The 26,266-nt window shown below is 42.0% G+C and overlaps 1 protein-coding gene across 3 annotated transcripts in view; it reads right to left on the bottom strand.

The window, feature by feature from the left end:
* Positions 1-21,345: 21,345 nt before the first annotated feature.
* Positions 21,346-26,266, bottom strand: part of NEDD9 (neural precursor cell expressed, developmentally down-regulated 9) — a 186,311-nt gene continuing 181,390 nt past the window's right edge. For all 3 annotated transcript variants that reach the window (XM_045497402.1, XM_045497401.1, XM_045497400.1), the window contains 2 exons: positions 25,760-25,849; positions 21,346-23,678 (listed from right to left, as the gene is read on the bottom strand). In XM_045497402.1, coding sequence (XP_045353358.1) covers positions 23,169-23,678; positions 25,760-25,849 — 600 coding nt within the window. In that variant the 3' untranslated portion in view covers positions 21,346-23,168. The remainder of the gene's footprint in view (positions 23,679-25,759; positions 25,850-26,266) is intronic.

The raw sequence follows: 26,266 nt of genomic DNA, 5'->3' as shown, positions 1-26,266 counted from the left end.
GAATAATGGCTACAATTGACAGAAACACATCATATAAAAATGTGTAAGTTCAGAATAAGACAAGCTTGTCCACTCTTGCCTCTTCAGTATTGTACTAGAGATTCTAGCCAGGGCAAATGGTGGGGAAAAAAGAAAGAAGGAAGGAAGGGAGGAAGGGAGAGAGGGAGAGAGAGAGGAATGAAGGAAGGAAGAGAAAGAAAAAGAAGAAGGAAGGAAGGAAAGAGGGAGGGAGAGAGGGAAGGAGGGAAGAAAAAAAGGAAGGAAGGAGAAAAGCATTCCTGTTGGAGAGAAAGAAGTAAAACTATTTTTATTCACTGCTAAAAAATGTTAGAACTAATAATCAGGTTCAATATAAAAATGCATTTTTATATAGTAGCAATAAACAATCTGAAAATGAAATGAAGAAGATAATTTCCTTTACATCAGCTACAAAAACAACAAAATACTTAGGAATAAATGTAACAAAATGATGCAAGAATTGCACACTGAAAATTACAAAACAATGTTGGAAGAAATTAAAGAAGATTTAAATAAATGGGAAGACATCCTATGTTAACAGATTGGAAAAGTTAATATTGTTGAGATATCAATATACCCATTTTATCTATAGATTTGACACAATCCCTGTCAAAATTCCAGGTGGCTTTTTTTTTTTTTCCGGCAATTGATAAGCTGATCCTAAATTTGTATGGCTATGCAAGAGAATCAGAACAACCTGAACAATCTTGAAAAAGAACAAAACTTGTGCACCTACATTCCCAGATATTCTCAAATCATATATCTGATTAGGGACTTGTATTCGGAATGTATAAGGAATTCTTACAGCTCCATAATAATAGACAGCCCAATTAAAAAATGGGTGAAGATTTTGAGTAGACATTTCTCCAAAAGAGATAACGAATGGCTAAAAACATGTAAGACAATGCTCAATATCATTAGTTACTAGAAAGATTTAAATAAAATTCATAATGATATATCACTTCATACCCACTAGAATGGCTATAACAAAAAGGACAATGATAAGTTGATGAAAGTGGGGAATCTGGAAACTCATATGCTGCTAGTGTAAGTGTACAAAGTGCTGTCACTTTGGAAAAGAGTTTGACAGTTCCTCAAAATGTTAAACACAAAGTTACTGTATAACCCAGCAATTCCCTTAGGCAGTTATCTGCCCAAGAAAATTAAAACATACGTCCACATAACATCTTGTATGCAAATGCTCATACTAGCATTATTCATAGAGCTAAAAGTGAATACAACCCAATGTCCATCAACTGATGAATGGATCAGCAAAACGTGGTATATCCTTACAATAGAATATTATTCAGCAATAAAAGGACTGAAATACTGATACAGTATTGGATACAGTACATGGATGAAACTCAAAAATATGTTGCTAAGTGGAAGAAGCCAGTCACAAAAGACCACATATTGTATGATACCATTATATGAAATACCCTAAGTAGGCAAATCTATTGAGAAGAAAATATGTTAGTGGTTGCCTAAGGTTTGGTGGGCAGAGACCCAGCAGAATGTGAATGATTACTAATAGGTACAAGGTTTCTTTGGGTGATGATGAGAATATTTTACAATTAGATTATGGTGATGGTTGCACACCTCTGTAAATATACTAAACACCCTTGAATGTTGTAGTATAAATTGTGAACATTATGGCATATGAATTTGTCTCAAGCTGTTTCAAAATTTCGTGAGTGTATATAATGCTATACATTTAAAAACAATGATTAGCGTTGGAGATTGCTAGGGTATCAACTCTTACTCTAGGAAGAATAAAGCATTTTTCCTGTTTTTCCTTTCAAACTGAGTTTTTAGGTAACAAAATAGTTGGTGAAGGGAAAGTATTCATTATGGGAGAATTACAACTAATAAAGGCAGAAAGATACAGAAATAGAAAATCACCATATTGAAACTCTCATCAGCAATTTCAAGAACTGAGGGGCGCCTGGATGGGTCAGTTGGTTAAGTGTCCCACTCTTGATTTTGACTCTGGTCATGATCTCATGGTTCATGAGGTTGAGCCTGTCCTCAGGCTCTGTGCTGATAGTGCAGAGCTTGCTTGGGATCCTCTCTTTCTCCCTCTCTCTCTCTGCCCCTCCCCCACTCACATTCTCTCTCTCCCTCCCTCTCTCTCTCTCTCTCTCTTTCTCTCTCTCTCCCAAAAATAAACTTAAAAAAAATAAAGAAGGAACTGAAAAAATTAACCATATTTTAAATTCACAAGAAAAATTAATGGAAATTACAGAACTGAAAAATAAAATAACTAAAATTCAGAACTCAAAATAGTATAGATAACAGCTGAAGAGAGAATTAGCAAACTGAACAGCAAGGCAGAATGGTGCATAGAAAGACAAAAAAAAAAAAAAAAAAAAAAAAAAAAAAAAAAGAGAAGTACCTCCCAGAGGGTAAGAGACATATATGATCAAATGAGAAAGTCTAACAGACATTTAAATGGTGTTGCAGTAGGAGGGGAGAGAGAGAATGGTGCATAGCAATATTTTAAAAGATCATGGTTGAAAGGTCATACAGTTTTTAGTGCTGAGGCTGCCATTTGGAATAAGCATTGTGGATCATATAGAAGTAGATGAGGTAGTAGATTTTCTGAGGACGAAGAATGAATAAAATCTGGGATCATGCTGCTTCTAGAGAGACAGGCAGACATTTAAAGACAACAGTTCGGTACAGGGATTTTTTCAAGTCTTACTTTTAGTCCCTTGTGATGTCCATCTGTATTTCCTATTCTTTGGTTTCCTTAATCTTTATAATAAATCGCCTTTCACTTAAGCTTTTCTTGTTTAAAGTAAATTTTTAAACTCAAAACGAGTATCTTCTTCCTGCTTTATTGCACTGGTTAGACATCCTTCTCTTGTTTTGTACCTTTGTGGAAATGACACTATTGTTTTATTAACATGTATGCTCTTTGCTTTTGGTTTCAGATTATGGAAGCATCTTTCTAGTCCAATATACAAAGGGCTTTTGTATGTTAGGAATGGATGTGGGATTTTATTGGATATCTTTTTTGTCTTTATAGAAATGGTCATATGGATCTTTTTTTTTTTAACTTCAGCTTATTTTTATGGTGGTTTACACCGACAGATTCTCTACTGTTATAGTAGCCTTATCTAACTGGACTAAACCTTAGTTATGGCACATGATTCTTTTAATGCACTAAGGTATGCATGTCTTTCAATTTATGAATATCCTTTTAGGATCTGTGTCTGTTTCATTCGTTTGGACACTGGTCCTTATTTCTCTTTTTTTCTCTTGTTTTGGAATCAAGATTATGCAAACCTTGTAAGATGAATTAGAAACTCTTCATCTTTTTCTCTATTCAGCAATAGTTTTAATTCACATCAGGATTATATACGTCCTCCTCTGGACTCTGATAGGACTTTCTTCAAAATCTATCTGAATGCAGTGTCTTATTTTGGAAATAGTGCTTTGAAACTTTCTTATTTTGTTTCTCCGAAGGGTCATTTTTCATGAAGTTTTCTATCTCTTCCTGGTTTTGCTCTGATGATTAAAATTTCCAGGCACTGTCCTATTTCATCCAGATTTTCAAACCCACTCACATAGAATTGTATTTAGTAGTTTCTCCTCTATGCTATGATTATATATCTCTTTTCACTTCTAATGTTATAGACTCATGGTTCTTTTTTTTTTTTTTTCTTTTTTTCCTGCACACAGGCACTGGGAATTTGTGTTTTTTGCTGGACATTTGAAAGCCAAAAATCTTGATTTTACTTATCAATTCTACATTTTGTTTGTTGTTTAATTTTCATTGCTTTTTGCTTTTATCTCTATAGAGAGATGAAATCCTCTTTCTCCACTTCATTGTGGTTTATTTTGTTCTTTTCTTCTTATTTTTGAATGCAAATTTTAGCTTAGTTAGTTACTTAATTTCTAATTGCTTTATTTTGATGTTGTTCTTTATTTAAACATAAGTATGAAGACAGACACCTCCTCCAGAGAACTGAAAATTCTAGCAGTGGCTAACATAACTGTAGTATGTTATCTTATTCGAGGAATCAATCTGAGAGAATTCATATGAATATACAGTTAGGGGGCGCCTGGGTGGCTCAGTCGGTCAAGTGTCCGACTTCAGCTCAGGTCATGATCTCGCAGTCTGTGAGTTCAAGCTGTGCATCAGGCTCTGTGCTGACACCTCAGAGCCTGGAGCCTGCTTTGGATTCTGTCTCCCTCTGTCTCTAACAACCATCCCCCCACTTGCACTCGGTCTGTCTCTCTCAAATATAAATAACATTTAAAAAAATAAAACAAAATATGCGGTTAGATCTGCAAGAGAGAAAAGATTGGTGTTAGTCTCGTAAATTAAAAAGATGTCTTTCTATGAAAACATAAAGAAATTTGATGACCATGTTTCTCTTTCGTTTTTGCCACTTGAGCTTAGGATTATCCAAATTCCCATTTCCTAAAACTGCTAATTCAAAAAAGGTATGTTCCCCCAAGGAGCATCTTTCTTTTAAAAACCTCACCCTGCTTAACCAAAATCTTTATTATTAATATTACTTGACAGCTCTCATTCCTTTCTGACCAACCAGTTCTCCAAGTTCAACCAACTTTCTGCATAAACATTTAAAATTTTTCATAATGTGGAAAAGTGATTCATTTTAATTGAAGAGAGCTTGTTCAGAATTTCCAAAATGAAACTTGAGCTTACACAAAGAAAGCCTCAGACTGAAAGGCTAATTTTTCATAAACTACTGAAAAGCGGACACAGAATGGATGTCTGTCTGTGACCTTAGCATTTGTGGTTTCTGCTGCTGAGCTGAACAGCCATTCTTTATTGTTCTGTGACTCAGCCCTTGTGCATGAATACTTACATAAAACAGAGGCACACAGCAGGGGAGTTCTTCACTAGTTTAAATTGTTTATGGTTTCTTTTGTACCTATAATTCACAATTTAAGTATTCTAAAGTGCATTTGTTTATATGTTACTCAGGCTCAACAGTGAGGCTTTTGAGAAATTCCTATGCATTATTACCCTATGAAATGTCTACTTAGCATGGAAAAGAAGGCAGTGGGGGGATGGAGAATGTGACTTTATGCCCCCGGAACATGTTCAAGAAACTCAGACTGTTGATGGGAATCTGAGGAAAGAAATGATTCCTGGAAAAACTGAAAGAGAAGTGTGAAACAGGTGCTCCAGTAGTAGAGAAGATGTGCAGGAGGAAAGAGCCTGGGCTTAGGAATTGGACGGAGGCACGAGTAACTCCCGAGTAATGAAGAATGAGCCCAGTGAAGAAACGTGGCAGTTGTGTGCTTGGTGGAGAACTGGAGTGAGCAAAGTTAAGAAGGTGTAAAATGGCGTGAAGAAGGGCACGGCTGAGGCACGTGTGGGCAGGACAGGGTGCAGGAGACGAGGCTCCGGTCAAGGAGGACCTTGTATGCCACACCAGGAGGACACTGGGGTGTCCCCGAGAGATGACATAATCACACTGGAGTTGGAAGAAAGTTACCCTGAATGCAGGACGGAGCGTGGATAGGGACGGGCAGGGTGCACGCAGGCAGATCATTTAGGGGGCCCTTACCGCAGTCTAGCTCATCAAGATGGTACCTGGCAATGAAGGACTCGCCATAGGAGTGGCAATGAAAAGCAGACAGGTTCTACGATACTAGAGGCCAAATCACTGTTGGATCCGGAGCTTGAAAGAATGGAATGGTTTTTGGCTTCTGGCTTCACCAACAGGGTAGGTGGGAGGTAATGCCATCACTGAACAGACCGTGTCTACAGAGGCTGTCTGCAAAATGCAAGCTACGTAGTTACGCATCATGGAAGGCATGAGGCAAGTGGAGAAGGCCTGAGCTAGCCACCTGCACAGTGAGTGAGGAGGCTGGCCGGAGGCTTGTTAAGCAGTATTTGTGTCCACCTGCAGGTGGGAACCACGAAGGGAACTGTGTACGTGGTTGTATGATTTTTTTTTTCCCTGACCTTGTGAAAGAAATGAATGCTGACCAGTGCCCTGACGTGGTCAGATGTCCCTTAGACCAAAGCAGGGAACACGTAGGTGCAGAAGTGTCCCACCTGACGATAAGCAAGGGACGGAAGAAGCCCAACTGGCTTTACCAACGGATGAACAGATAAACAAAACATGGCATATACATACAATGGAATAATATCCAGCCTTATGAAGGAAGGGAATTCAGATGCATGCTACAACATGGCTGGACCTTGGGGACATGATGCTGAGTGAAATGAGCCGGCCACAAAAAAAGAGAAATTCTGCGCACTTCCATTGATAGGAGTTTCCTAGGGTAGACAGATTCATGGACAAAAAGCAGAAAGGTGGTTGCCGGAGGTTGGGAAAGCTTCAGTGTGAGAAGATAAAAAGGTTCTGCACAATGTGAATATACTTAGCACTAGTGAACTGTGCACTGAAAAATGGTTAAGTTGGTAAATTTTGTGTTATATGGTGTGTTTTGATGTGTGTGTGTGTGTGCGTTTGCCACAGTTAAAAAAAAAAAAAAGACATACCATAAGCAATAAAAACGTTTAGCCTGATTTACAATTTAAAAAAAAAAAAAAAAAAGGTTGCCTCATCTGATGAGGCTGAGCAGGGTCAACCCACCCGTTCCTGTCACCTCGTTCGTATCGCTGGTCCTGGGGCCAACTCAGCCTGGTGTCTGCTCCCTTAACACCTGGGAACTGACATCGGCCATGACCTGAGGATTCACACTGGCTTTCTGCAGCGCACTTTATTTTTCTCATGGCCTCCCCAGCACCGACTCAGTGAGGAAGGGTGTTGGGTTTTGTTCTCAGCAGCTTGTGGTTGGTGAATGACACAGGTGACTGATTCTTCTTGTTAACCACACAAACCTATCTTGTAACATTTAGCAGAAGTCCACCTCCACGGTTCATTTGCACACCACCACATTTTATTAGGGCTTGAGGGAAGCTTAGTGGTGCATGCAAGCCCTTGACACCTACTGTTTAAGATGAGCAAATTGGTGCCAGAGGAAAATGAGGAGAGAAGCATAAAGAAACTTCAGAGTTAAGGATGTTTCCCCGAAGCGCATGCCGGAAGGTCTGGTGCGGGTGGGAGTGCGCCTCGCCTTTGACTCTGAAAGTGCTGGGGATCCCAGCTGTGAGAAAAACACGTGGTCGCAAAGTCTACCGCGTTCCTAAGACTCTTTCAATAAATACTTATTGGCAATTATTGTGCTACAGCCGCCATTTGGCTCTGAGAACACAGCAGTGGACAAGATAGGAGGGGTTTCTTCTCCCAGGGGATCCCATTTTAGGTGGAATTAGAGAAAAAAAAAAGGCAAGAAATAGAAAAGCTAGTAATAAGGGTTCTGAGAGGGTTAAGAGAAGTGAATGTGCTAGAAGGTGGCTGGAAGGGAACATTCGTTTGGAAGGTTAAAGCCGCTGAGCTCTGGGCAACCACAAAAAGCCTGATCTCGACCATCCGGCAGGGAGCCTCAGGGCAGCAGGACCGATGGTACCAAGGAGTGACTTTAGCTTATTTGAGGAACAGAAAGGAGGCTCCTGTGGTTGGAACGTGGGAGGCGAGGGTGAGTGCGGTCTGAGCTGAGGTCAGAGGTCAGCACTGGTCATGAAGGGCTTTATAAGTCAAGGTTTGAATCAAAGGGCAAAGAGGAGGACTGCAGGGCACTGAGCAGGGGGAGGGGGTAACAGGATGTGATTTATGTTTCTAAGAGGCCGTCCTGGCTGCTGTGTGATAATTGCATTGTAAAAGGCGAGTATGAGAACAGGGAGGCGCATTCGGGGGGCATTTGCTACCATCTAAGAGAGAGAGGACTCTCGCCTGGATTAAATTGATGGGGCTGGGTCCAATCCCTTAGGGAGAAGGGTAGGGCATAGGACCAAACCCTTGGGCCCTCCAACAACCAATCCCTTATTCAGGAGACCTTAACCATTTCTAGGTCTGAGACCCAAGAGAGCAATTTCTCAGGGAGGCCTTATGAAAGGGACACTTGGGAACAGCAGAATTCTTCTCAAAAGCATCACTATGTTCTCCCTTCTTCCCCCGGCCACCCCCCGTCTGCCCCTCCTGGAGCCTCTCTTGTGCCACAGCGACTGGAGAGTGTCCAGCACCTGCCATGGCCGATGCAAAACCCAAGGCAGGGTCGAGACAGGGAACGGGGAGGCAATTAATTTAAGGAGGTGGGGCAGGTCGTTCTGTTGGGGATTACAAGGAGTGAGCACTAGCCAATGCATAAAAACCTGTGAATGACAGGGTTTGTCACTGAGGAAGGTCAAATTCCAATTTGATGGGCAATCCGCGAAACCAATGCACCTGTGCAGTGGAGACGAAGGATGACAATATTAAGTGATGTGCTACTTCCCTCCAGAACTCAGACGAGAAGCCGTTCTCAGTTGGAAAAGGGCAGTTCGATTCCACCACACCCTGACTTGTACTCGGTCCTTTTCCCATCTCCTTTCTTTTGTCCTACGTCAAGTAACTGGCTTTTGTGACCACCAGGTTTATTGTGCTATTATTATTTTTTTTACTAAAGGGTCATTGATGTATTCTGTTGACATCCAAAGGAAATGGAGGGGAGAAAAAGGTTTCTGTAAAAAGGCTCATTCAACTTTATTTATTTATTTATTTAGTGTTTTTTAGTGTTTATTTGTATTTATTTGGAGAGAGAGAGAGAGCAGGGCAGGGGCAGAGAGAGAGGGAGACAGAGAATCCCAAGCAAGTTTCATGCCCAGCTTGGCACCTGACGCGGGCTTGATCCCATGATCTCAAGATCATGACCTGAGCCAAAATCAAGAGTCAGATCCTTAACCAACTGAACCAGCAAGGAGCCCCACAACTTTTTTTTTTTTATTTTTTTTTAAACGTTTATTTATTTTTGAGACAGAGAGAGACAGAGCATGAACGGGGGAGGGTCAGGGAGAGAGGGAGACACAGAATCTGAAACAGGCTCCAGGCTCTGAGCCATCAGCACAGAGCCCGACGCGGGGCTTGAACTCACGAACCACGAGATTATGACCTGAGCTGAAGTCGGACGCTTAACCGACTGAGCCACCCAGGCGCCCCAACTTTTATTTTTATATGCCATTAAATTATTTTGCTTTCATTTTTTGACAAGCAACAACAACAACAAAATCCTTTGCATACTTTATCTGCTTAGAGAATTCCAATGGATTTCATTTATCATTGTAAAACCAAGGACAACTTAAACATTTTACAGTCTTTTGTACATAGCTGTTACATGCAGGGAATCTGTTTTTAAGTTGGAACACATTTCTCGGAAGGAAATGAATCCTGAGTAGCTTTTCTTTTAACTCAAGTGTCTTATTTAAATGAACTTTTTGTTGAAAATAATATTAAAAAGCCCATCATTGCAGCAGGAGAACGGTGAGGCTGTTTTATCCTGGCTTGACCAGGATAAAGTTTGGCAAAGTGGGAAGTGTGAATAAGCTGGTTATCTCTGGGGTAGCCCAAGTGAATATTCATCACCGTCTCCACGCTGCAATCACCTTGACCTGCTGGGTTGGAGGCACGCCATCCCTTGGTTGCTGTAGGTGATCATTGTTTTGGAACCCGGAGGATGAACCAGGTGGCCTTTTGAGGCACCCTGGAGCCCAGGGATGGTTGGAGAGAGAGCTCACTCGGGCCCTGTTGACACGAGGGCTTCCTGACAAGAGTCTTGAGGAACTTTGCAAAAAAGTCTCCTAGTTGCCCTAACTCTGCTGTCTTCCAGGAGAAACAACAGTAGAGGCTGAAAAGAGGAGATTTTTACCTTTCCTTCATTGGGTTTTTGGTGTAATAGGGCATTCTCCTATGAAGTTTGAAACAAGTCATGGCTGTGAGGAGACGATTTCTGACTTTCTGCTTACTTTGTGGCCCCGAACAAGGCTGGACCATCTAAATTCTTTTTTTTTTTTTTACATTTACTTATTTTTGAGAGACAGAGAAACAGCACACGTGGGGAGGGGCAGAGAGGGAAGAAGACAGAATCCAAAGCAGGCTCTGAGCTGTCAGCAGAGAGCCCGATGCAGGGCTTGAACTCACAAACTGTGAGATCATGACCTGAACCGAAGTCAGACGCTTAACCAACTGAACCACCCAGGCGCCCCAAGGCTGGACCATCTAGGATGTTATCGTATTTCCTCTTTATGTATTGGAATGTACATATGTACATTTATGTATTCCTCTTTATGTATCGTATTTTCCTCCCTTTATGTATTGGAAACTCAATATAATACTCAAATGTGTTCAGTTCAGTTCAATGAGTACTTATTTTCTCTGTTTATTTTATTTTATTTTATTTTATTTTATTTTATTTTATTTTATTTTATTCTATTTTATTGTATTTTATTTTTTCACTCTTTTAAATGTTTATTTTTGAGAGAGAGAGTGCAAGTGGAGGAGGGGCAGAGAGAGAGGGACAGAGGATCTGAAGCTGGCTGTGCACTGACAGCAGAGAGCCCGATATGGGGCTCGAACTCGCAAACCATGAGATCCTGACTAGAGTGGAAGTCAGACGCTCAACTGACTGAGTCACTCAGGTGCCCGTCTCTGTGTTTATTTTAACTGAATATCTGATTTGTAATATATTTCACTGTTCTTATAAAAGCACAGTTACACAAATAGCTTAAGCTCCCCCCACCTTTCTGACCTTACTCGATGAACCATATCTGTCTGATTGGCCACCTAGCAATTAACACACAGTTCGGGCTAAGTCGTTGAAAACACTGATGTATTAATTTAGTCAGTCAATGGATCCTAAGAGGGGATTTTTAGGTTTGGAAAAAGCTGTTTTGTGTGTTTGTTTTGTTTTTAACTTCAGAATTGTGGTGACACATTTTTCAACCAATTGCATGATGCGGACTGTATGCCACAACCTGTTCTAAATGCTTCATAAATTGGGGCGCCTGGGTGGCGCAGTCGGTTGGGCGTCCGACTTCAGCCAGGTCACGATCTCGCGGTCCGTGAGTTCGAGCCCCGCATCAGGCTCTGGGCTGATGGCTCAGAGCCTGGAGCCTGTTTCCGATTCTGTGTCTCTCTCTCTCTCTGCCCCTCCCCCGTTCATGCTCTGTCTCTCTCTGTCCCAAAAATGAATAAACGTTGAAAAAAAATTAAAAAAAAAAATAAATGCTTCATAAACATTAAGTTTTAATTTCAGCTTTGAAACAAGCCTCCTACACAGCAACTATTATTATGCCCATTTTACTGACGAGGAGATCAAGCTTTGCAGAGAGTAAGATCACCGAAGATCCCACAGCTAAGAGGCAGAGATAAGATTTAAACCCAGGTTCTTTTGCTGAGACCAAGATTGAGGTATTGTTGTTGTTTTTAAAGTGTTTTACTTGGAAATCATCCCAAATTTACAGAAAGGTTGTAAAGGAAGGTGCAACAAGGAATATCACGCTTCTTGAGATTCTTTGTTGTTAGCGTGTGTAACGTTCTTCTTCTGAGACGCAAATACCCACACGGTGGCCCTTTACCCTAGAATACGTCAGTGCGTATTTGCTAGGAATAGGGCCGTTCTTTCACGCAATCAGCGCATGTCTATCTTTAGTAAATGTAGGACTGACGAGATACTTCTATTCATTTGCTGTCTATATTTCAGTGTTGACAGTTAACCCAGTAATAAGGTCTTTTCTCATTTCCGCCAGGATGGGATCCAGACTAGTTCTAGGTATTCTTGTTGTCAAATCTCTCTTGCCTCCTTCATCTGGACACATTTCATCCCCTTCCCGTGTCTTGTGTGACCTTGATATTTTTTTTTGCTGAGTATGTTTCCCCTCCTGCCTTTAACAAGATAGAACAAGCGTTCTTCATCTTGTGTTTGATGCTTTGTCGTGATTAGGTAAGGAGATTCAGTCCTACATAGGAGACGTGGTGACCGGTTCAGGATCTTATCTCTGGAGACACACGATATCTGCCTGCCCCTCGCTGGTGGTGGTGGCTCGGATCACCATGCTCCATCAAGCGGTTGTCTGATTTCTCAGACAAAATAATTACTATTTTTCCCTTGCCGCTAATAAGCCGTCTGGGGGGGAGGCTGAAGGATGTTTCTCTGCCACTTGGAGGCACCAGTCATAGGGAGACGCGTATGTGTGCGAGGGTGGAAGCAAGTTCTTCCCTTCCCTTCCGCGGGAATGTTACAAGCGGGGAATACGTGCTCCTTCCACCTGCAGCTGGAAAGTCCGCACATCTTTTGTTGTGATTTCCAGTCGTCACAGGGCATTTCGTTAGGGCTGAGTTACTGCTCGCAGGTAGAGCTTTGGGGCTTTGATGTTTCTGGGCCCTGATGAGTCAAGCTTGCATCTGTGAAATGATAAAGCGGCTGAGATGCCTCCCGAGAGAACAAGGAATGGGATCCTCACCCGTAATGTCTGAGACCACATTTCAGGAAAGGGCACCGGTTCCTTGAGGGAAGGCAGACAGCAACAGAAATGGAAATCTGGACTGGCTTCACATCCAAACCTGGGAGACGTTGCAACGAAGGATTGATTTAGGGTGTCGGAAATCGCCAGTGGAACTGGTCCCAGCCCAGAACCCTGGGCAGTAGGCAGAATGGCTGTGAGCCCAGTAGGACTGACCCAGCCCATCCTCCTAGAGAACATCTTGACCCTGCGGAAGGAGAAGCAGAGCCCTGCTTCTTTACACACCCATGAGCATCTGAGCTCTTACACAGCCAAAATATTTCCCACGAATACATGTGATATTAAAGATAGTATGCTAAAAAGAGAGGACAGCGAATAATCTAGGTAGAGAAGATTAGGCGAAAAGTTAGAACCCATATACTCAAGCCGTAGGTTACTAAATAGTTACTAACACTGGCATCGAATTTGTCTCAGAACTTCTCTATGGGAAAGGCAAAAAGGAAAACGTGATCAATTAGTTACAAAAATCTCACTTCCATGACAAAAAACTGATCAGTTACTCAGAAGAGACAAAACATTCCCGATGCTTAAACGTGAATACGTCTGTCTTTGCTTTGCTTTGCTTTGCTTATTGGTAATAGAGCTTTTCTTGAACACTTAGCCTCTTGTCAGTTTTCTCTGTAATTGATTTTTACGTCCAGGTCCGTAAATGCTGTGATGTCTAAAGATCTGAGTATCAGGATGGGGAAGAAACAGAAGTGGCGAGTCCCATCGAGAGAGCACATAAGGTAACGTAACAACACAGTTAATCCAAAGCCACGGATTCTAAATCCAGGGACAGAAGGTTTGGCCTCATTACACCAACTTGCAAGGGAGTGCCCTGGAGCTGTGCCCGCAGGGAGCTAGGAAACAGGAAATCCCACCTCAGGAGGTTGCTGGCAGCGAAATGGCAGTCACCCAGCAACAACAACCACCACAACAAGAAGGCACTAAAAGGAATGATGGAAAATCACTTACATGAAGGGAAACAATGCAACCGGAACTTATGAGTACTCTAAATCCTGCCCTTTGGAGGGATTTCAGATTTTATTTGTTATCTTTAAGGATCCTGCAAAGTCCTTTTGGTTCAAAGGGCTTCTCCAATGTGGGATTGGTAGGAGACGTTCGGGGAATAGATTCATTCATGTGGTCAGTTAGCCAGTCAGCAAACATGACTTGAACTCCAGGCCATGAGATGGAGAAGAAGAACTCCAGATGCCCTATGTCTGAAATATACAATAGAATAGGGACAGGTGCAGGCAGAGAAATAATGGCAGTGCTATGTGTTTCTAGAGCACTGCAGAATTCTTTTAAAAGCTTTATATTTGTAGGGCGCCTGGGTGGCTCAGTCGGTTAAGCGTCCGACTTCAGCTCAGGGCATGATCTCCTGGTTTGTGCGTTCAAGCCCCGCATCGGGCTCTGTGCTGACAGCTCGGAGCCTGGAGCCTGCTTTGGATTCTGTGTCTCCTTCTCTGCCCCTTCCCTGCTTGCTCTCTCTCTCTCTCTCTCTCAAAAATAAATAATAAAAACATTAAAAAAAAGCTTATATGTGTAACATGGAGCGAGGTCTGCGTTAGCATCTCCTGCAAAAGCAGGGTGGTGGCAGAATCTGTCAGAAAAGCCAAATTGCCCTTCCGGACTTTTTGTTTTCCCAACTCACCACAGGGGGGTGCTGTGTGAGGCTACCCTGAGGGCTCCCGAGTGAACTCTGCTTTAGATCAGCAAAATGGTAGGCACTAAATGAAAAGCTTCAGAACCATCCTAGGTGGTGTCCAGATAAAGCCATTGTTACCTGGAGTGAATGAACGTAGGCCATTTGCAGTGGCAGGGACATAAAGGACTCTTGGAGGGCCCTTTCCAATAAGGGCGGCTGCCTGGGAAGTGTAAACACGCAAGTCTGGTCCCCTTTGCAAGGGACAGGACATGCTAACTTTTCTCCAGAACGCTTTCCTCCACACAACAGGCCCCCACAGGCCCTCTTCTGAAGGTTCTTTGCAGACCTTTTGTTTTCTTGCTTGTTGATTTTCCTTTTGCAAACAAGACCGGGGGACCTATTATTCAACTAAAACCTTCTTTTGTCAACTCTTAGGTTTTCTCCCTAGTGTTGATTGGATGTCTAGACAGATAGGTGGAAATAATTGCCCAGGGGGAAGGACAACCTTAACTCAAGCGGTCCATTTACATTTTTACATCCTCCTAAAAATACACCACACCAACCCCTTTGTCTTGGTAGTTCAACGTTGTGCAAGACTCTGGAATATGTTGCTTCTTTTTGCAGTGTTTAAAATGTCCCGTTCAGAACCATTGTTCTTCAAGACTTCAACTTCTTTGATAGGGATTTAAATCACAAAGGGCTCAGGCAGTTCTGAAAAAACCCTCTGTTATGCTCCCTGGGTCATAAAGGAGACTCATAAACTGCTTTTGCGTGGTAACTGCTGTGGGGGAAGGGTAGATAGTGTCTGATGTCTGATGGTATCCTAACTGCCAGGCGGGCCGGAGAAAATTAAGGGTATGTTTTCATTTAACATCATTCCTTGCTGACTCTTGTCTCCCTGGAAAATTGTCCACGAGGAGACAAACGAGGGTGCCCTTTCTGTTAACTCAGTTTTCTTAATTATAGTTGGTAGGAGATGGGCTTAAATCGTGTTGTGAGGTATGGGCTCTGTCTTCCCTCCAGGCGGTGGAGGAATTTGTGTCAGAGACTGGTAACAGTAAACCCTGAGATAAAAGTCAGCCTGCCCAACTTTTTCCGTTGCCCCTTTTAAAGGTTTCTCTCCGGTGTTCTGGCCTCTACTCATTAAAACCCTTTCAAGGTTGTTTTTTTCTTTTCTTTTCTTGCTTTCAAGCACAAAATAAGCGTGTGCCTACACGTTCAGGACCTGGGAGGAAAGAAGGGTGGGCTGAACGGAGTCTTCCCGTGGTACTGTTTGGGGTTTCTATGGCCTTGTTTATTCCCTCTTTTGCCTAGCCTCGGGGTTCGGTGCCAGGCTGGGATAGTGTTCACCCCAGGCTGCTTTCGTGGAGACGTCCAGAACTGTGGTGCTTCCTAGTTCAGAATGGGTCCACATCTGTCCCGATGCCCAAACCAGAAACCCTCAGCATAGCTACCCCTGCATCAGGCGCCATGTGCAATTCATCAATCGGGTTGATTCCCTCTCCTATACGCCTGGAGTCTGTCTGCTTCTCTCTCCTTTTTGGCCCAGGCTCCCTTCGCCCTTTCTCCTACAACGGACACGAGGGCTTCCTAACTGAGCTCTCAGGATCCTCGAGGCCCGTCCTCACCGCCTTCCACCCTACCAAGTGCTGTGTTCAGAACACAGCATTTGTTATCATGATGGCCGCCTTTTCGAGAAGACTTTCCAAGCTTTAAGCAAATGGGAATCCTTCGAGCAAATCCCCGGGCAGGCCAGGCAATCTTTGACCATTCTTTCTCTTTCTCTCTGTATGGATTTCATTGTCCTCTCACTTTCTTGGGTCCCATCTAAAACGTACTTGTATTTTAAAGCTCTTCATACAAGATTGACCTTCAGTTGGGCTTTTGTCTGTAATCTGCCTTAAATTGTTTCCAAAGCATGTTTACTTTTGGCTTCAAACAAAGCAAAGCAGAGAGCAGGACTTCCTTTCCTTCCTGCCCCCGCTGGGGCACCACACATTTGCTGAGCAGGTAGAGACCCTGGCTGGGAGGCTGGACGACTCCTCGGGCTGGGGCCGCCCTTGGCTTGATGGGCACAGCCGATCCGTGCTGTGGCGGCCAGGCAAGAAACGTTCAATGAATGCACGAATCCTTGTTTTTCATATCCTCTGGTGAATGGCAATTTCTTTTGTCATCCTTCCTCAAAAACTGTGAAGAATGTGGATGTGGTATGTGGGGAAACATCTAAAGCCCAGACAGATTTTAACTGACTAGGGGAGCAGGAAACTGTCTTTGTCTTCCTGGTGAGTCTTGAACTAGCCCGGGGTTGTCGCTAAAAAGCTGAACTTTCTGATTTGCCCTTTTTTTTATTTTTGGGGGGGGGGGTGGGGGGGCTGCCAGCGTTTCTGGTGAATTCATTGGCAGTATCGGTTTGACAAAAAAATGGAACATTAGAATCAGTTGGGAAATGCCTTACCTCTTTTGAAAATCAACTTTATTAAAAAAAAAAGAAAAGAAAAGAAAATCAACTTTATTGAGCTAGACGTACCTGTGATGACATGCACCCGTTTTGAGTAGATATTATAATTTTGACAGATTTCTGCACTTGCGTAATTAACCTAAGGCTCAAGATGTAGACACAGTACTGTCCACTACCATAGCCACTAACCACATATGGCTACTTAAAATGAACTAAAACGAACTGAAACTTAAAACGGTCCCTCGGTTGGGCTAGTTACCTCTCAGGTGCTCCGTAGCCGCAGGTGACTGTTGCCTACTATATTGGACAGCGCAAGTGATAAAACATTTCCATCGTAGAGTGCAGATATAACACATATGTATGGCCCTGAAATAAAACATGTCCGTCACACCAAAAAGTTCCCTCGTCCTCTTTTCCGAATTATTCCCAACTCCCACCCTTGCAGGAAATCACTGATTTGATGTCTGTTAACTGCCAAATAGATCTATGTTTTCTAGAACTTCGTATATATGTACTCTTTATTTGGGTGGCTTTTTCTCAGCAAAATGTTTCTAAGGTGGATCCATTCATGCTGTTACATGTGTCGTTAATTCACTCCTTTTTATTTATTTATTTTTGTTTTGGTTGCTTTCTTTTTCTAGAGTTAACATCGCACTATGTTAGTTTCGGGTGTACAATATGATGCGGCAATTCTGTACGTTACGCAGCGCTCATCATGATAAGTGTGCTCTTAATGTCCTTTGTCTGTGTCGCCCGTCCCCACACTCATCTCCCCTCTGGTAACCATCAGTTTTTTTGGCTCGTCTCGTTTTTGATTTGTTCATTTGTTTTGTTTCTTAAATTCCACATATGAGTGAAATCGTACGGTACTTGTCCTTCTGACAAGTTTCTGAAACTGAAACTTTGCTTCCCATCTTGCTCTCTAGCTCCATCCATGTTGTTGCAAATGGCAAGATGCCATTCTTTTTTATGGCTCAGTGATATTCCTTGTATGTATACCACCTTCTTTATCCATTCATCTATTGATGGACATTTGGGCTGCTTCCATAATTTGACTATTGTAAATAATGCTGCAATAAACATAGGGGTGTATATATCCTTTTGAGTTAGTGTTTTTGTATTCTTTGGGTAAATACCCAGGAGTGTGATTACTGGATACTATGGTAATTCTATTTTTAATTTTTTGAGGAACCTCCATACTGTTTTCCACGGTGGCTGTACCAGTTTGCATTCCCACCAACAGCGCACGAGGGTCCCTTTTTTTCCACATCCTCACCAACACTTGTTCCTTGTGTTTTTTATTTTAGCCATTCTGACAGATGTGAGCTGGTATCTCATTGTGGTTTGACTTGCATTTCCCTGATGAGAAGTGGTGTTGAGCATCTTTTCATGTATCAATTTGTCATCTGTATCTCTTCTTCAGGGAGATGTCTGTTCATGGCTTCTGCCCACTTTTTATTTGTTTTGAGAGAGAGAGAGAGGGAGCAGAGGAGAGGGACTGAGGGAGAGAGAGAATCTTAAGCAGGCTCCATACTCAGTGCAGAGCCTGACACAGGGCTCAATCCCACAACCCTGGGATCATGACCTGAGATGAAATCAACAGTCGGGCGCTCAGCCAGCTAAGCCACCCGGGCACCCCTTGTGCCCATTTTTAAATTGGATTATTTGGTTTTTGGTATTGAGTTGTATAAGTTCTTTATACATTTTGGATACTAACCCTTTATTGGATATGCCATTTGCAAATATCTTCTCCCCTTCTATAGGTTACCTTTTTGTTTTGTTGATTATTTCCTTCACTGTGCCGAGGCTTTATATATTTTTTTTTTTTTTGAATTTTTTTTTTCAACATTTTTATTTATTTTTGGGACAGAGAGAGACATAGCATGAACAGGGGAGGGGCAGAGAGAGAAGGAGACACAGAATTGGAAACAGGCTCCAGGCTCTGAGCCATCAGCCCAGAGCCTGACGCGGGGCTCGAACTCACGGACCGCGAGATCGTGACCTGGCTGAAGTCGGACGCTTAACCGACTGCGCCACCCAGGCGCCCCCCGAGGCTTTATATTTTGATGTAATCCCAATAGTTTATTTTTGCTTTTGTTTTCCTTGCCTCAGGAGACATAGCTAGAAAAATGTTGCTATGGCTGTTGTCAGAGAAATTACTGGTGTTCACTCCTTTTTATTAATGAACAGTGTTCCATTGTATGAATAGACCACAATTTATTTATCCACTCACCTGTGGATGCCATTGGATTGTTTTCCTTTGGGACTATGATGAATAAAGCAAGTTAGTTTTTTGTGTGGACATACATATTTTAATTTCTCTTGGGTAAATACCTATGATTGGAATTGCTGGGTTATATGGTAAGTGTATATTTAACTTTATAAGAGATTGCCAAACCATTTTCCAAAATGGTGGCACCATTTTACATTCCTACCAGCAGTGTAGGGAGTTCCAGATGCTCCCTGGAATAATCTTTAGCAGTTATTACTGGTAATTGTTTACTTGTTCTATTAATTACTGAGGCAGGAGTATCTAAATCTCCACCTTTAATTACAGATTTCCCATTTTCCCTTTCAGTTATATCAGTTTTTGCTTCATAAATTTTGAAACTTTGTGATTAGGTACATACAAAATAAATAATTTTTTTTTATGAGTTGACCCTTTTATCTTGCAGTGTCCTCCTTTGTCCTTGTTCTCAATTCTTTGTCTGCTTATGTAGCTGCTCCAGCTTTCTTTTTAAATCAGAATGTGCACGGTCCATCTCTTTCCATCCCTTTGCTTTTAAACTTATATGTATATTTTCATTTAGTGCAGGTGTCTTTTAAATAGTATATAGCTTAGTCTTGCTTTTAAAAAAAAATCCAGTTTGAGAATCTGACTTTTAATTGGTGCGTTTAGATCATTTAGTTTTAAAAAAGTCATAACTAACAAAAGAATAAATCGTATGTATTTCAGGTGTACAAACTGATGATTTGACAGGTGTATACCTGTGAAGCTATCACCATGGTCAATAAAATAGCCATTTTCATCATTTCCCCAAAGTTTCCCTGAGCTCCTTTGGAATCCCTGCCACCCCTCCTCTTTCTAGGACACCACTGAGTTGCTTCCTGTCACTATAATTTGCATTTTTAGAATTTTGTGTGATTGGAAACATACCGTATGTAGTCTGTTTTGTCTGTCTTCTTTTATATGTCACAATGGTTTTGAAATTCAATCATATTGTTTTTGTTTCAATTTTGTCGTTCCTTTTTATTTCTGTGTAGTATTCCACTGTGTAGATACACAATAGTGGTTTTATTCATTCACACAGATGGAGATTTGGGTTGTTTCTAGCTTTTGGCTATTACAAATAGAGCTGCTATAAGCACTCTTCTTCAAGTCTTTGTATGGACATATGCTTTTATTTCTCTTGAGTAAATACGTACGAGAGGGTTTCCTAAGTAATACATTAGGCATAAATTTAATTTTTTAAGGAACTGCCTATGTATTTTCCCAAGTGTTTGTAGCATTTTACACTCTCACCGATAGTGTATGAGGGTTCCATTTGCTCCCGTCTCGTCAACAGTTGGGATGGCTTGCCTGCTTAATTTTATTGACTCTGTTTGGTGTGTTTACATTTCATTTACTTATTGCCCATTCATATGTCTTCTTTTGTGAGGTTTCTGTTCACATTTTTTGCCCATTAAAAAAAATTTCATCATCTCTTCATTCTGATTAATGTCCCTGGTGGATTTATGTGATGCAAATATTTTCTCCTGCTTCGCGGGCTGCCTTTTTGTATTTTCAATGGTCTCCTTAGAAGAGCAGAGTTTTTAATTTTGGTAAAGTCCAAATTATCGATTTTTTTCTTTTATGATTTATTCATTTATTTAGTTATTTGATTACTTATTAATTTTTTTAACATTTATTTACTTTTGAGAGAGAGACAGAGACAGAGAGACAGAGCATGAGTTGGGGACGGGCAGAGAGAAAGGGAGACACAGAATCTGAAGCAGGCTGCAGGCTCTGAGCTGTCAGCACAGAACCCAAAGTGGGGCTCAAACTCATGAACCGGGAGATCATAACCTGAGCCAAAGTCGGACACTTAACCGACTCAGCCACCCAGGTACCCGTTATTTACTTACTTATTTATTTTTCTATCTAAGGAACTTTTATCTACCTGAAATCACAAAGATTTTCTCCTATGTTTTCTTCTAGAAGTATTACATGTAAGTCTATGCTCCATTTCAGTGTTGTGTAGGCTGTAAGGTAAGTCTTCGTTTTTTTCCATGGAGAGATCCAGTTGTTCCTGTACGATGTTTTCAAAAGACTTCATTCCCCATTGAAGTGTCTTGACACTTTTCTTAAAACTCAGCTCATGTTTATAGATATGGACAAAATGATACAAAATATATACAAATAACTTCATCTGTTAATCTCACAGTTAGGATACCTGTGTGAAAGAGGGGGCTAAACATTAAAAATAATTTATGTGCATATGAATGTCTAATTTTCATCAAATCTAGTTTTCTTTTAACTGTTTCTTTATGTCTCTTCCAAAATGAATTAAGCAATTCTCTTCGATTCTAAAACCTCACAAATGGTATCATCCGTATTATGATGGTAGAAATCATCGTACCCATGATTTAAATGGACAGGCTTTCTGGGGAAGCCAAGCCTTGTTCCAGATATTTGGGTTTGGCAATGTCCACAGATCGCAGAATTTTCTTCATATGTAAATACACTCTGAAGTGACACCAAGTGAAAAAATACACAACTCTCAATTCTCCTAAAAAAATCCAGATCTCTAGTATTGCTCTGTGACAAAGAGAAATATGGAAAAGAAAGCCCAGTGCCTTTGGAAATCGAGATCTAAAAATTTAATGTTTTAAAAATAACCTTTACATACAAGATGGGAAAGAGTAATACAGACTGAATGTTTTGGTTTCGAAAACGTGAAATGTCACCACGTAGCTTAGAACAAGTCTGTCATCTCCTAAGAAATACACATTATTATACAATGGAATCTATGGGGACACTTTTGAACTCCTGCTTAGTTGATTTTCAGCAGTCTCCTTCCTCCCTACAAGCTTACTTGTCATATAACCATACAACTTGTAATCATCTTTTGACAGAGATCTTGGAGAGCTACAATCACGGCTGTTTTCAAAAGCACCTTCTATGATGTTTCACTGATTTTTTTTTTTTTTTTTCCATCACACTTAGATCACGCATTCTTCTCTCTTAAATCCCTTCCTGTTCCAATGATTTGTTTTTTAAAACAAGCAAGCTTAATTAAGTCAAGGCATATATTGCAAAATAAAAACGTTTTCCAATAGGCTAGACTAGAACCATTAAATAAGAACGGGACCAAAAGCCCATAGATAACATGCTTCCTGACTTGGTAATGTGAGAATACCTTTACCCATTGGGTAGGAAAGGTCTCATCTGCCCCAAGATGAATCTGATGGCTTGTGTTGTGTCTGTACTGTGCCAACACCAACAGGTTTAAGGGGGAAGACTATGGAACGGACTTTGCTGAGCTGTGAGATGGCAATGGGCTGTTTACACAGGGCCATGGGCCAGACAGAAGACTGGATGGGCTCAGTGTTGGGTCAGCAGCTGGATGTTTGAAGAAGGGTGCGAGATCAAGCAATGGATTCTCATAGAATAGGATGTGGCCTGGAGGCTCTTAACCTTTAAGTGACTAAGAAACTGGTCAGTTTTCCTCAGGTACTGACAGTGGTAGCACCCAAGTGAATATTGAGAGTCCAAAAAGGCCTCTACTTAAACCTGACAGAACGGAACCATCCCTTCTTTTTGTGGACAATCATAGTCTGATATGTCTTTATGAATTCCTGCTGCAAATAATCTGGTCTTTGCAAATTTAAAACACCCTCTGGAAAGCCTCATGGCCAAATCACTCATAAACGCAGATGATCAAAAAGCCCCGGGGAAACATGTGCTCTCCTTTTATTGTGATGTCCTCTCTGTTTTGAAACAACCCAGCCCCAACTGGGGATATGGCCTTGAAATACTTCGGAAATATCGGTGCTTGAATCAACATACACTTCCTGAAACTTCTAACAGGGCTTCCTCCATCAGAAGTGTGGCATTTTGCCACAACGTGCCCGAGAAGGTCGACTTTGAAAGGGGCCTCAAAACAAGAACAAGTCACATCATGCCTCATTATTGGAAGGTGAACATTTGCATGTATACGTGCTTCCCAGACTTGGAAGTGACAGGCTCAGGATAATTGCTAGTATACATATAGCAATATTACAACTAGCTGGTATGTTTTCTAAAAAAAAAAAGAAAAAAAAGAAAAAAAATGCAGCATTAGGAGGTGGTTACTAAGGTGCTTCTTAATTCATGTTTTCTAATGGAATGTCTCGGACAGACGTCTACAAACGAACGTGCATACACAGGCATACACACGCACATGAACACGATTCTGTACAGCTGATGCCTTAGATGCTTACGTGTTTACATAAGAACCACACGGGAAAAAAAAAAAACTCCCCCTCGAGCTCCCTGAATTTCTGAATGTCATCTAACCCCATCAAATGTTAAAATATTTCATTTTCATATAAAATTATCTACAAAAATAGATAACATTTACAAAAACCAGATAGCATTTCCAGTTTTCCCTGGTGGCGCGCTCAGCTCCCCCTTCTTCCTGCCCTTCTCAGAAGGTTGCCATCTCCAGCAAAGAGCGCTTGAAGAGCTGGGCGTTCCTGGACAGGTCTGTCACATGGTGCACCATCTCCTGCAGGGCCGTGGTGCTGGGGTAATGGAGGGCGGCCATCTTGGTCGCCATCACTATAGTCTTGAGCTGTTCGCAGAGCTGGTTGCTGGAGTTCATCACTTTGTGGCGAATGTCCTGGGTGGCCACCTGCCTCGTCAGCGTGTCCCCAATGAACACCAGTTTGTGTGCGCTCAGGATGACGAACTTGCTGTGGGCCACGAAGATGCGCGGGGGCTGCGCGGAGCTGACGCAGCTGAAGAGGGCATCGATGGCATTGAGGAGGGAGATGTAATGGGTCTCACACTGGTCATAGTAGAAGTAGAGCAGCTGCCTGTCCTGAGAGCCCACGCTGCTGTTTGTGGTCGGGAGGCTCTGAGAGGGCTTCCACTTGGAGATGTCGTTCTCCACGGGCTTGGTAATTTCCTGTTCCAGCAGCTGGAACTGACTTAGCTGCAAGGAAGCAAAAAGCAGATTTCCTGAAGGGCAAGGCAAGTGCGCTGTGCCGGAAATGAACCCCGGGGCTTGGAGTTCAAGGACAGGGATTTTAATCCCCAACAAGAGTCAAGTGCTCATTAGATGGGAGGCCTCGGTCAGGTTGTCTGACTTTCCTAAAGTGTGAAACGTAGAGGATCCCTAAGGAATCGGCCAGCTCAGGCCCCTGTGACTGCGTTTTGGTCCCTTCTGCCCTAAGGCTGGAAGGCAGCTCGCGCTTAGACTCAGCTCTGTTACCTGCACCTTTATGAAGGTTAAATGAGTTAAGGTTTACAGAGTGCTTAGAATGGTGTTTGGTTTATTGTAGCCTCTGTGTAAATGTTTATTGAACGTTGAGTGGTGGCGAGGGAAACTGAGAGCTGGTTCCTTCTCTGGGAAAGCCTTGACTCTGTCCCTTCCAGACTCTTAGATAAATGACAGTCTGTGACCCCTTTCCATTTCTCCTACTCTTTCAGTCAAGATCCGTGAATGTTATTAGCCAGCACTGCAGGAGAGACTAATGCACGTAAATACATGTACATTGTGGAGAAGAGCGTCTCTAAGGGAATCTGAATAATTGTGCATCATACCATTTAGCTGCTCAGAGCTGTTGAAAGAAAAGCTCCTCACACACAGACTCAATGAGCGTTAGCTTTCTTCTTCCCTTCCTGCGTCCAGCTGGTGTATTATTTAAGCTGCGGTGATAATAATTTCATGCTATTTCACCAAATCTCAGGAAAGACCCTTCTTTTGCAGGTGAGGACTATTTGTGACCTTAGCTTAGGACTCAGTGATCTGCTCCAAGGTGGGGCTCAGTCAGAGTAGGGATAGCCTCGTCCAGCTTCCCCCACAAGAAATGCACACTGAGCTTTACTTTTCAACCGACTCTGCTTTCCTCTTAGGAATTGCTATGGTTTCAACAAGTTCCCCAAAGCCCTGCTGTCCTACTTGGCCAAATGCCAAAGCGGATATAACCAGGTACAACGTGATGTTTGAAGTTATCTCGTTTATGCTGTTGCAAATATGTTCATAAATGTATCATCTTATTAGATGGAGAGCTGGGGGTATCTTCTCATTTTATACATAAGTAACTGAAGTTCGTGGCGGTTAAGTGACTTGCCTGAGGTCACATAGTTGGCTGGTCCGAAAGCAAGGACATGTCTCTGCATGCCATTTCATTTCAATTTAAAAGGCTTATAAGTCCTCAATCCATTGCTTTTTTTTTTTTTTTTTGTGCCCAGTTACTAGCAATACCCATCATTATCAGCCCCCCTCATGCCCAACTGTTGAGTGAACCTGCCCTGCCCAAATCCCTTGTTTAAGAGCTTGCATATAATGTGAAAACATTTGATCCTGCCCTCGTTCTCTTCGATTGGACCAAGAACAAACAGCCAAGCCATAGGCTTGAGTTGTAGGAGAGAGAGAGAGATAGAGATGACCCAATTAGGCTCTTTTTTTTTTTTTTTTTCAAGGAATTTGATGAACCACAGTGGGAAACCATCAGCTGAGGAAGCTGAGACGAAAAGCCATCTGTAGAAAGGACTTTGAGTGGCCATTTATGGGTTCTGTAAAGTTAGAGGGGTGACAAATGAATAGATAAGCAAAGGAAACTGCTAGAAAATAGAGAAGGAAGCAGATTTAGAGAAAAGCAAAGGAAGTACAGAAGGAGAGAGAATTTATAGTCCTAGCTCTCATCAGACCTGGCTATATCTGCATTTTCTATTCTTGCATTCCCCTACTATAAAACCTGTTTGCTTGGGCTAGCTTGAGTGGGTCCTGCTCCTTGAGACCAACAGGTTTAACCCAAAGAGTCCTAATATGTTAGATATAAAGAATTAGCCCGGAAAAAAATGGCTGTTTGGACATAATCCAGGAACACCAGCTGGATTACCAACGCTATAAACTTTCTCTTTGTTCTTCTACCCTATTATATGCCTTAGAGCCTATTTATGCCAAAGTATGCTGGAAGGATCAAAACCATAATCTTTTGAAGTAACACCTTCCTTATTAAGTGGGAAATCTTTTCAATACCCAGTAGGTTTTGTTCTGAGTGAACTTACCTGATGATGTTCCAGCTGCATCTTGCTCTGTTTGATGATATTTTCCTTTTCCAGCAGCTCTTTCTGTTGCCTCTCAAACTCCTCCTTGCCCTGTTATTTTTCAACACAAAGAAAACATTACATCACCCCTGTGATTCACTTATGCTAACAATTTCATTGACAAACGTGTAAATACCCTTTCATTTTCCAATGCCTTGGCGATTTCCCACAGGCCCAGTTAGGCCCTGTGAACCCCAGGCCCTGGTGTGCTTCTTTGCCAGACTTCCAGAGTCACCATGGAGGTCAAGGCTGAAAAGTAAAGTCTGTGTCCATGTGAGAGGCCACCATCTCTGCTCTACTTCACCATTCCTGGAGATCCACAACCCCCTTCAAACCTCCTTAAGCAACGCTGTTTCTCGGCATTCTAACGGGATCCACACTGCGCTCCTGGTTTCGCTGAATCATCTATGACTCTACACCAAGTCGGTATTTCCAACAGACAGAGCTGGACAACCCACCATATGAATG

The sequence above is a fragment of the Leopardus geoffroyi genome, chromosome B2 (assembly GCF_018350155.1).
Source record: "Leopardus geoffroyi isolate Oge1 chromosome B2, O.geoffroyi_Oge1_pat1.0, whole genome shotgun sequence".
In the NCBI taxonomy this organism is placed as follows: domain Eukaryota; kingdom Metazoa; phylum Chordata; class Mammalia; order Carnivora; family Felidae; genus Leopardus; species Leopardus geoffroyi.
The sequence above is the reverse complement of the archived record's forward strand: the minus strand, read 5'-3'. Positions and strand labels throughout refer to the sequence as shown.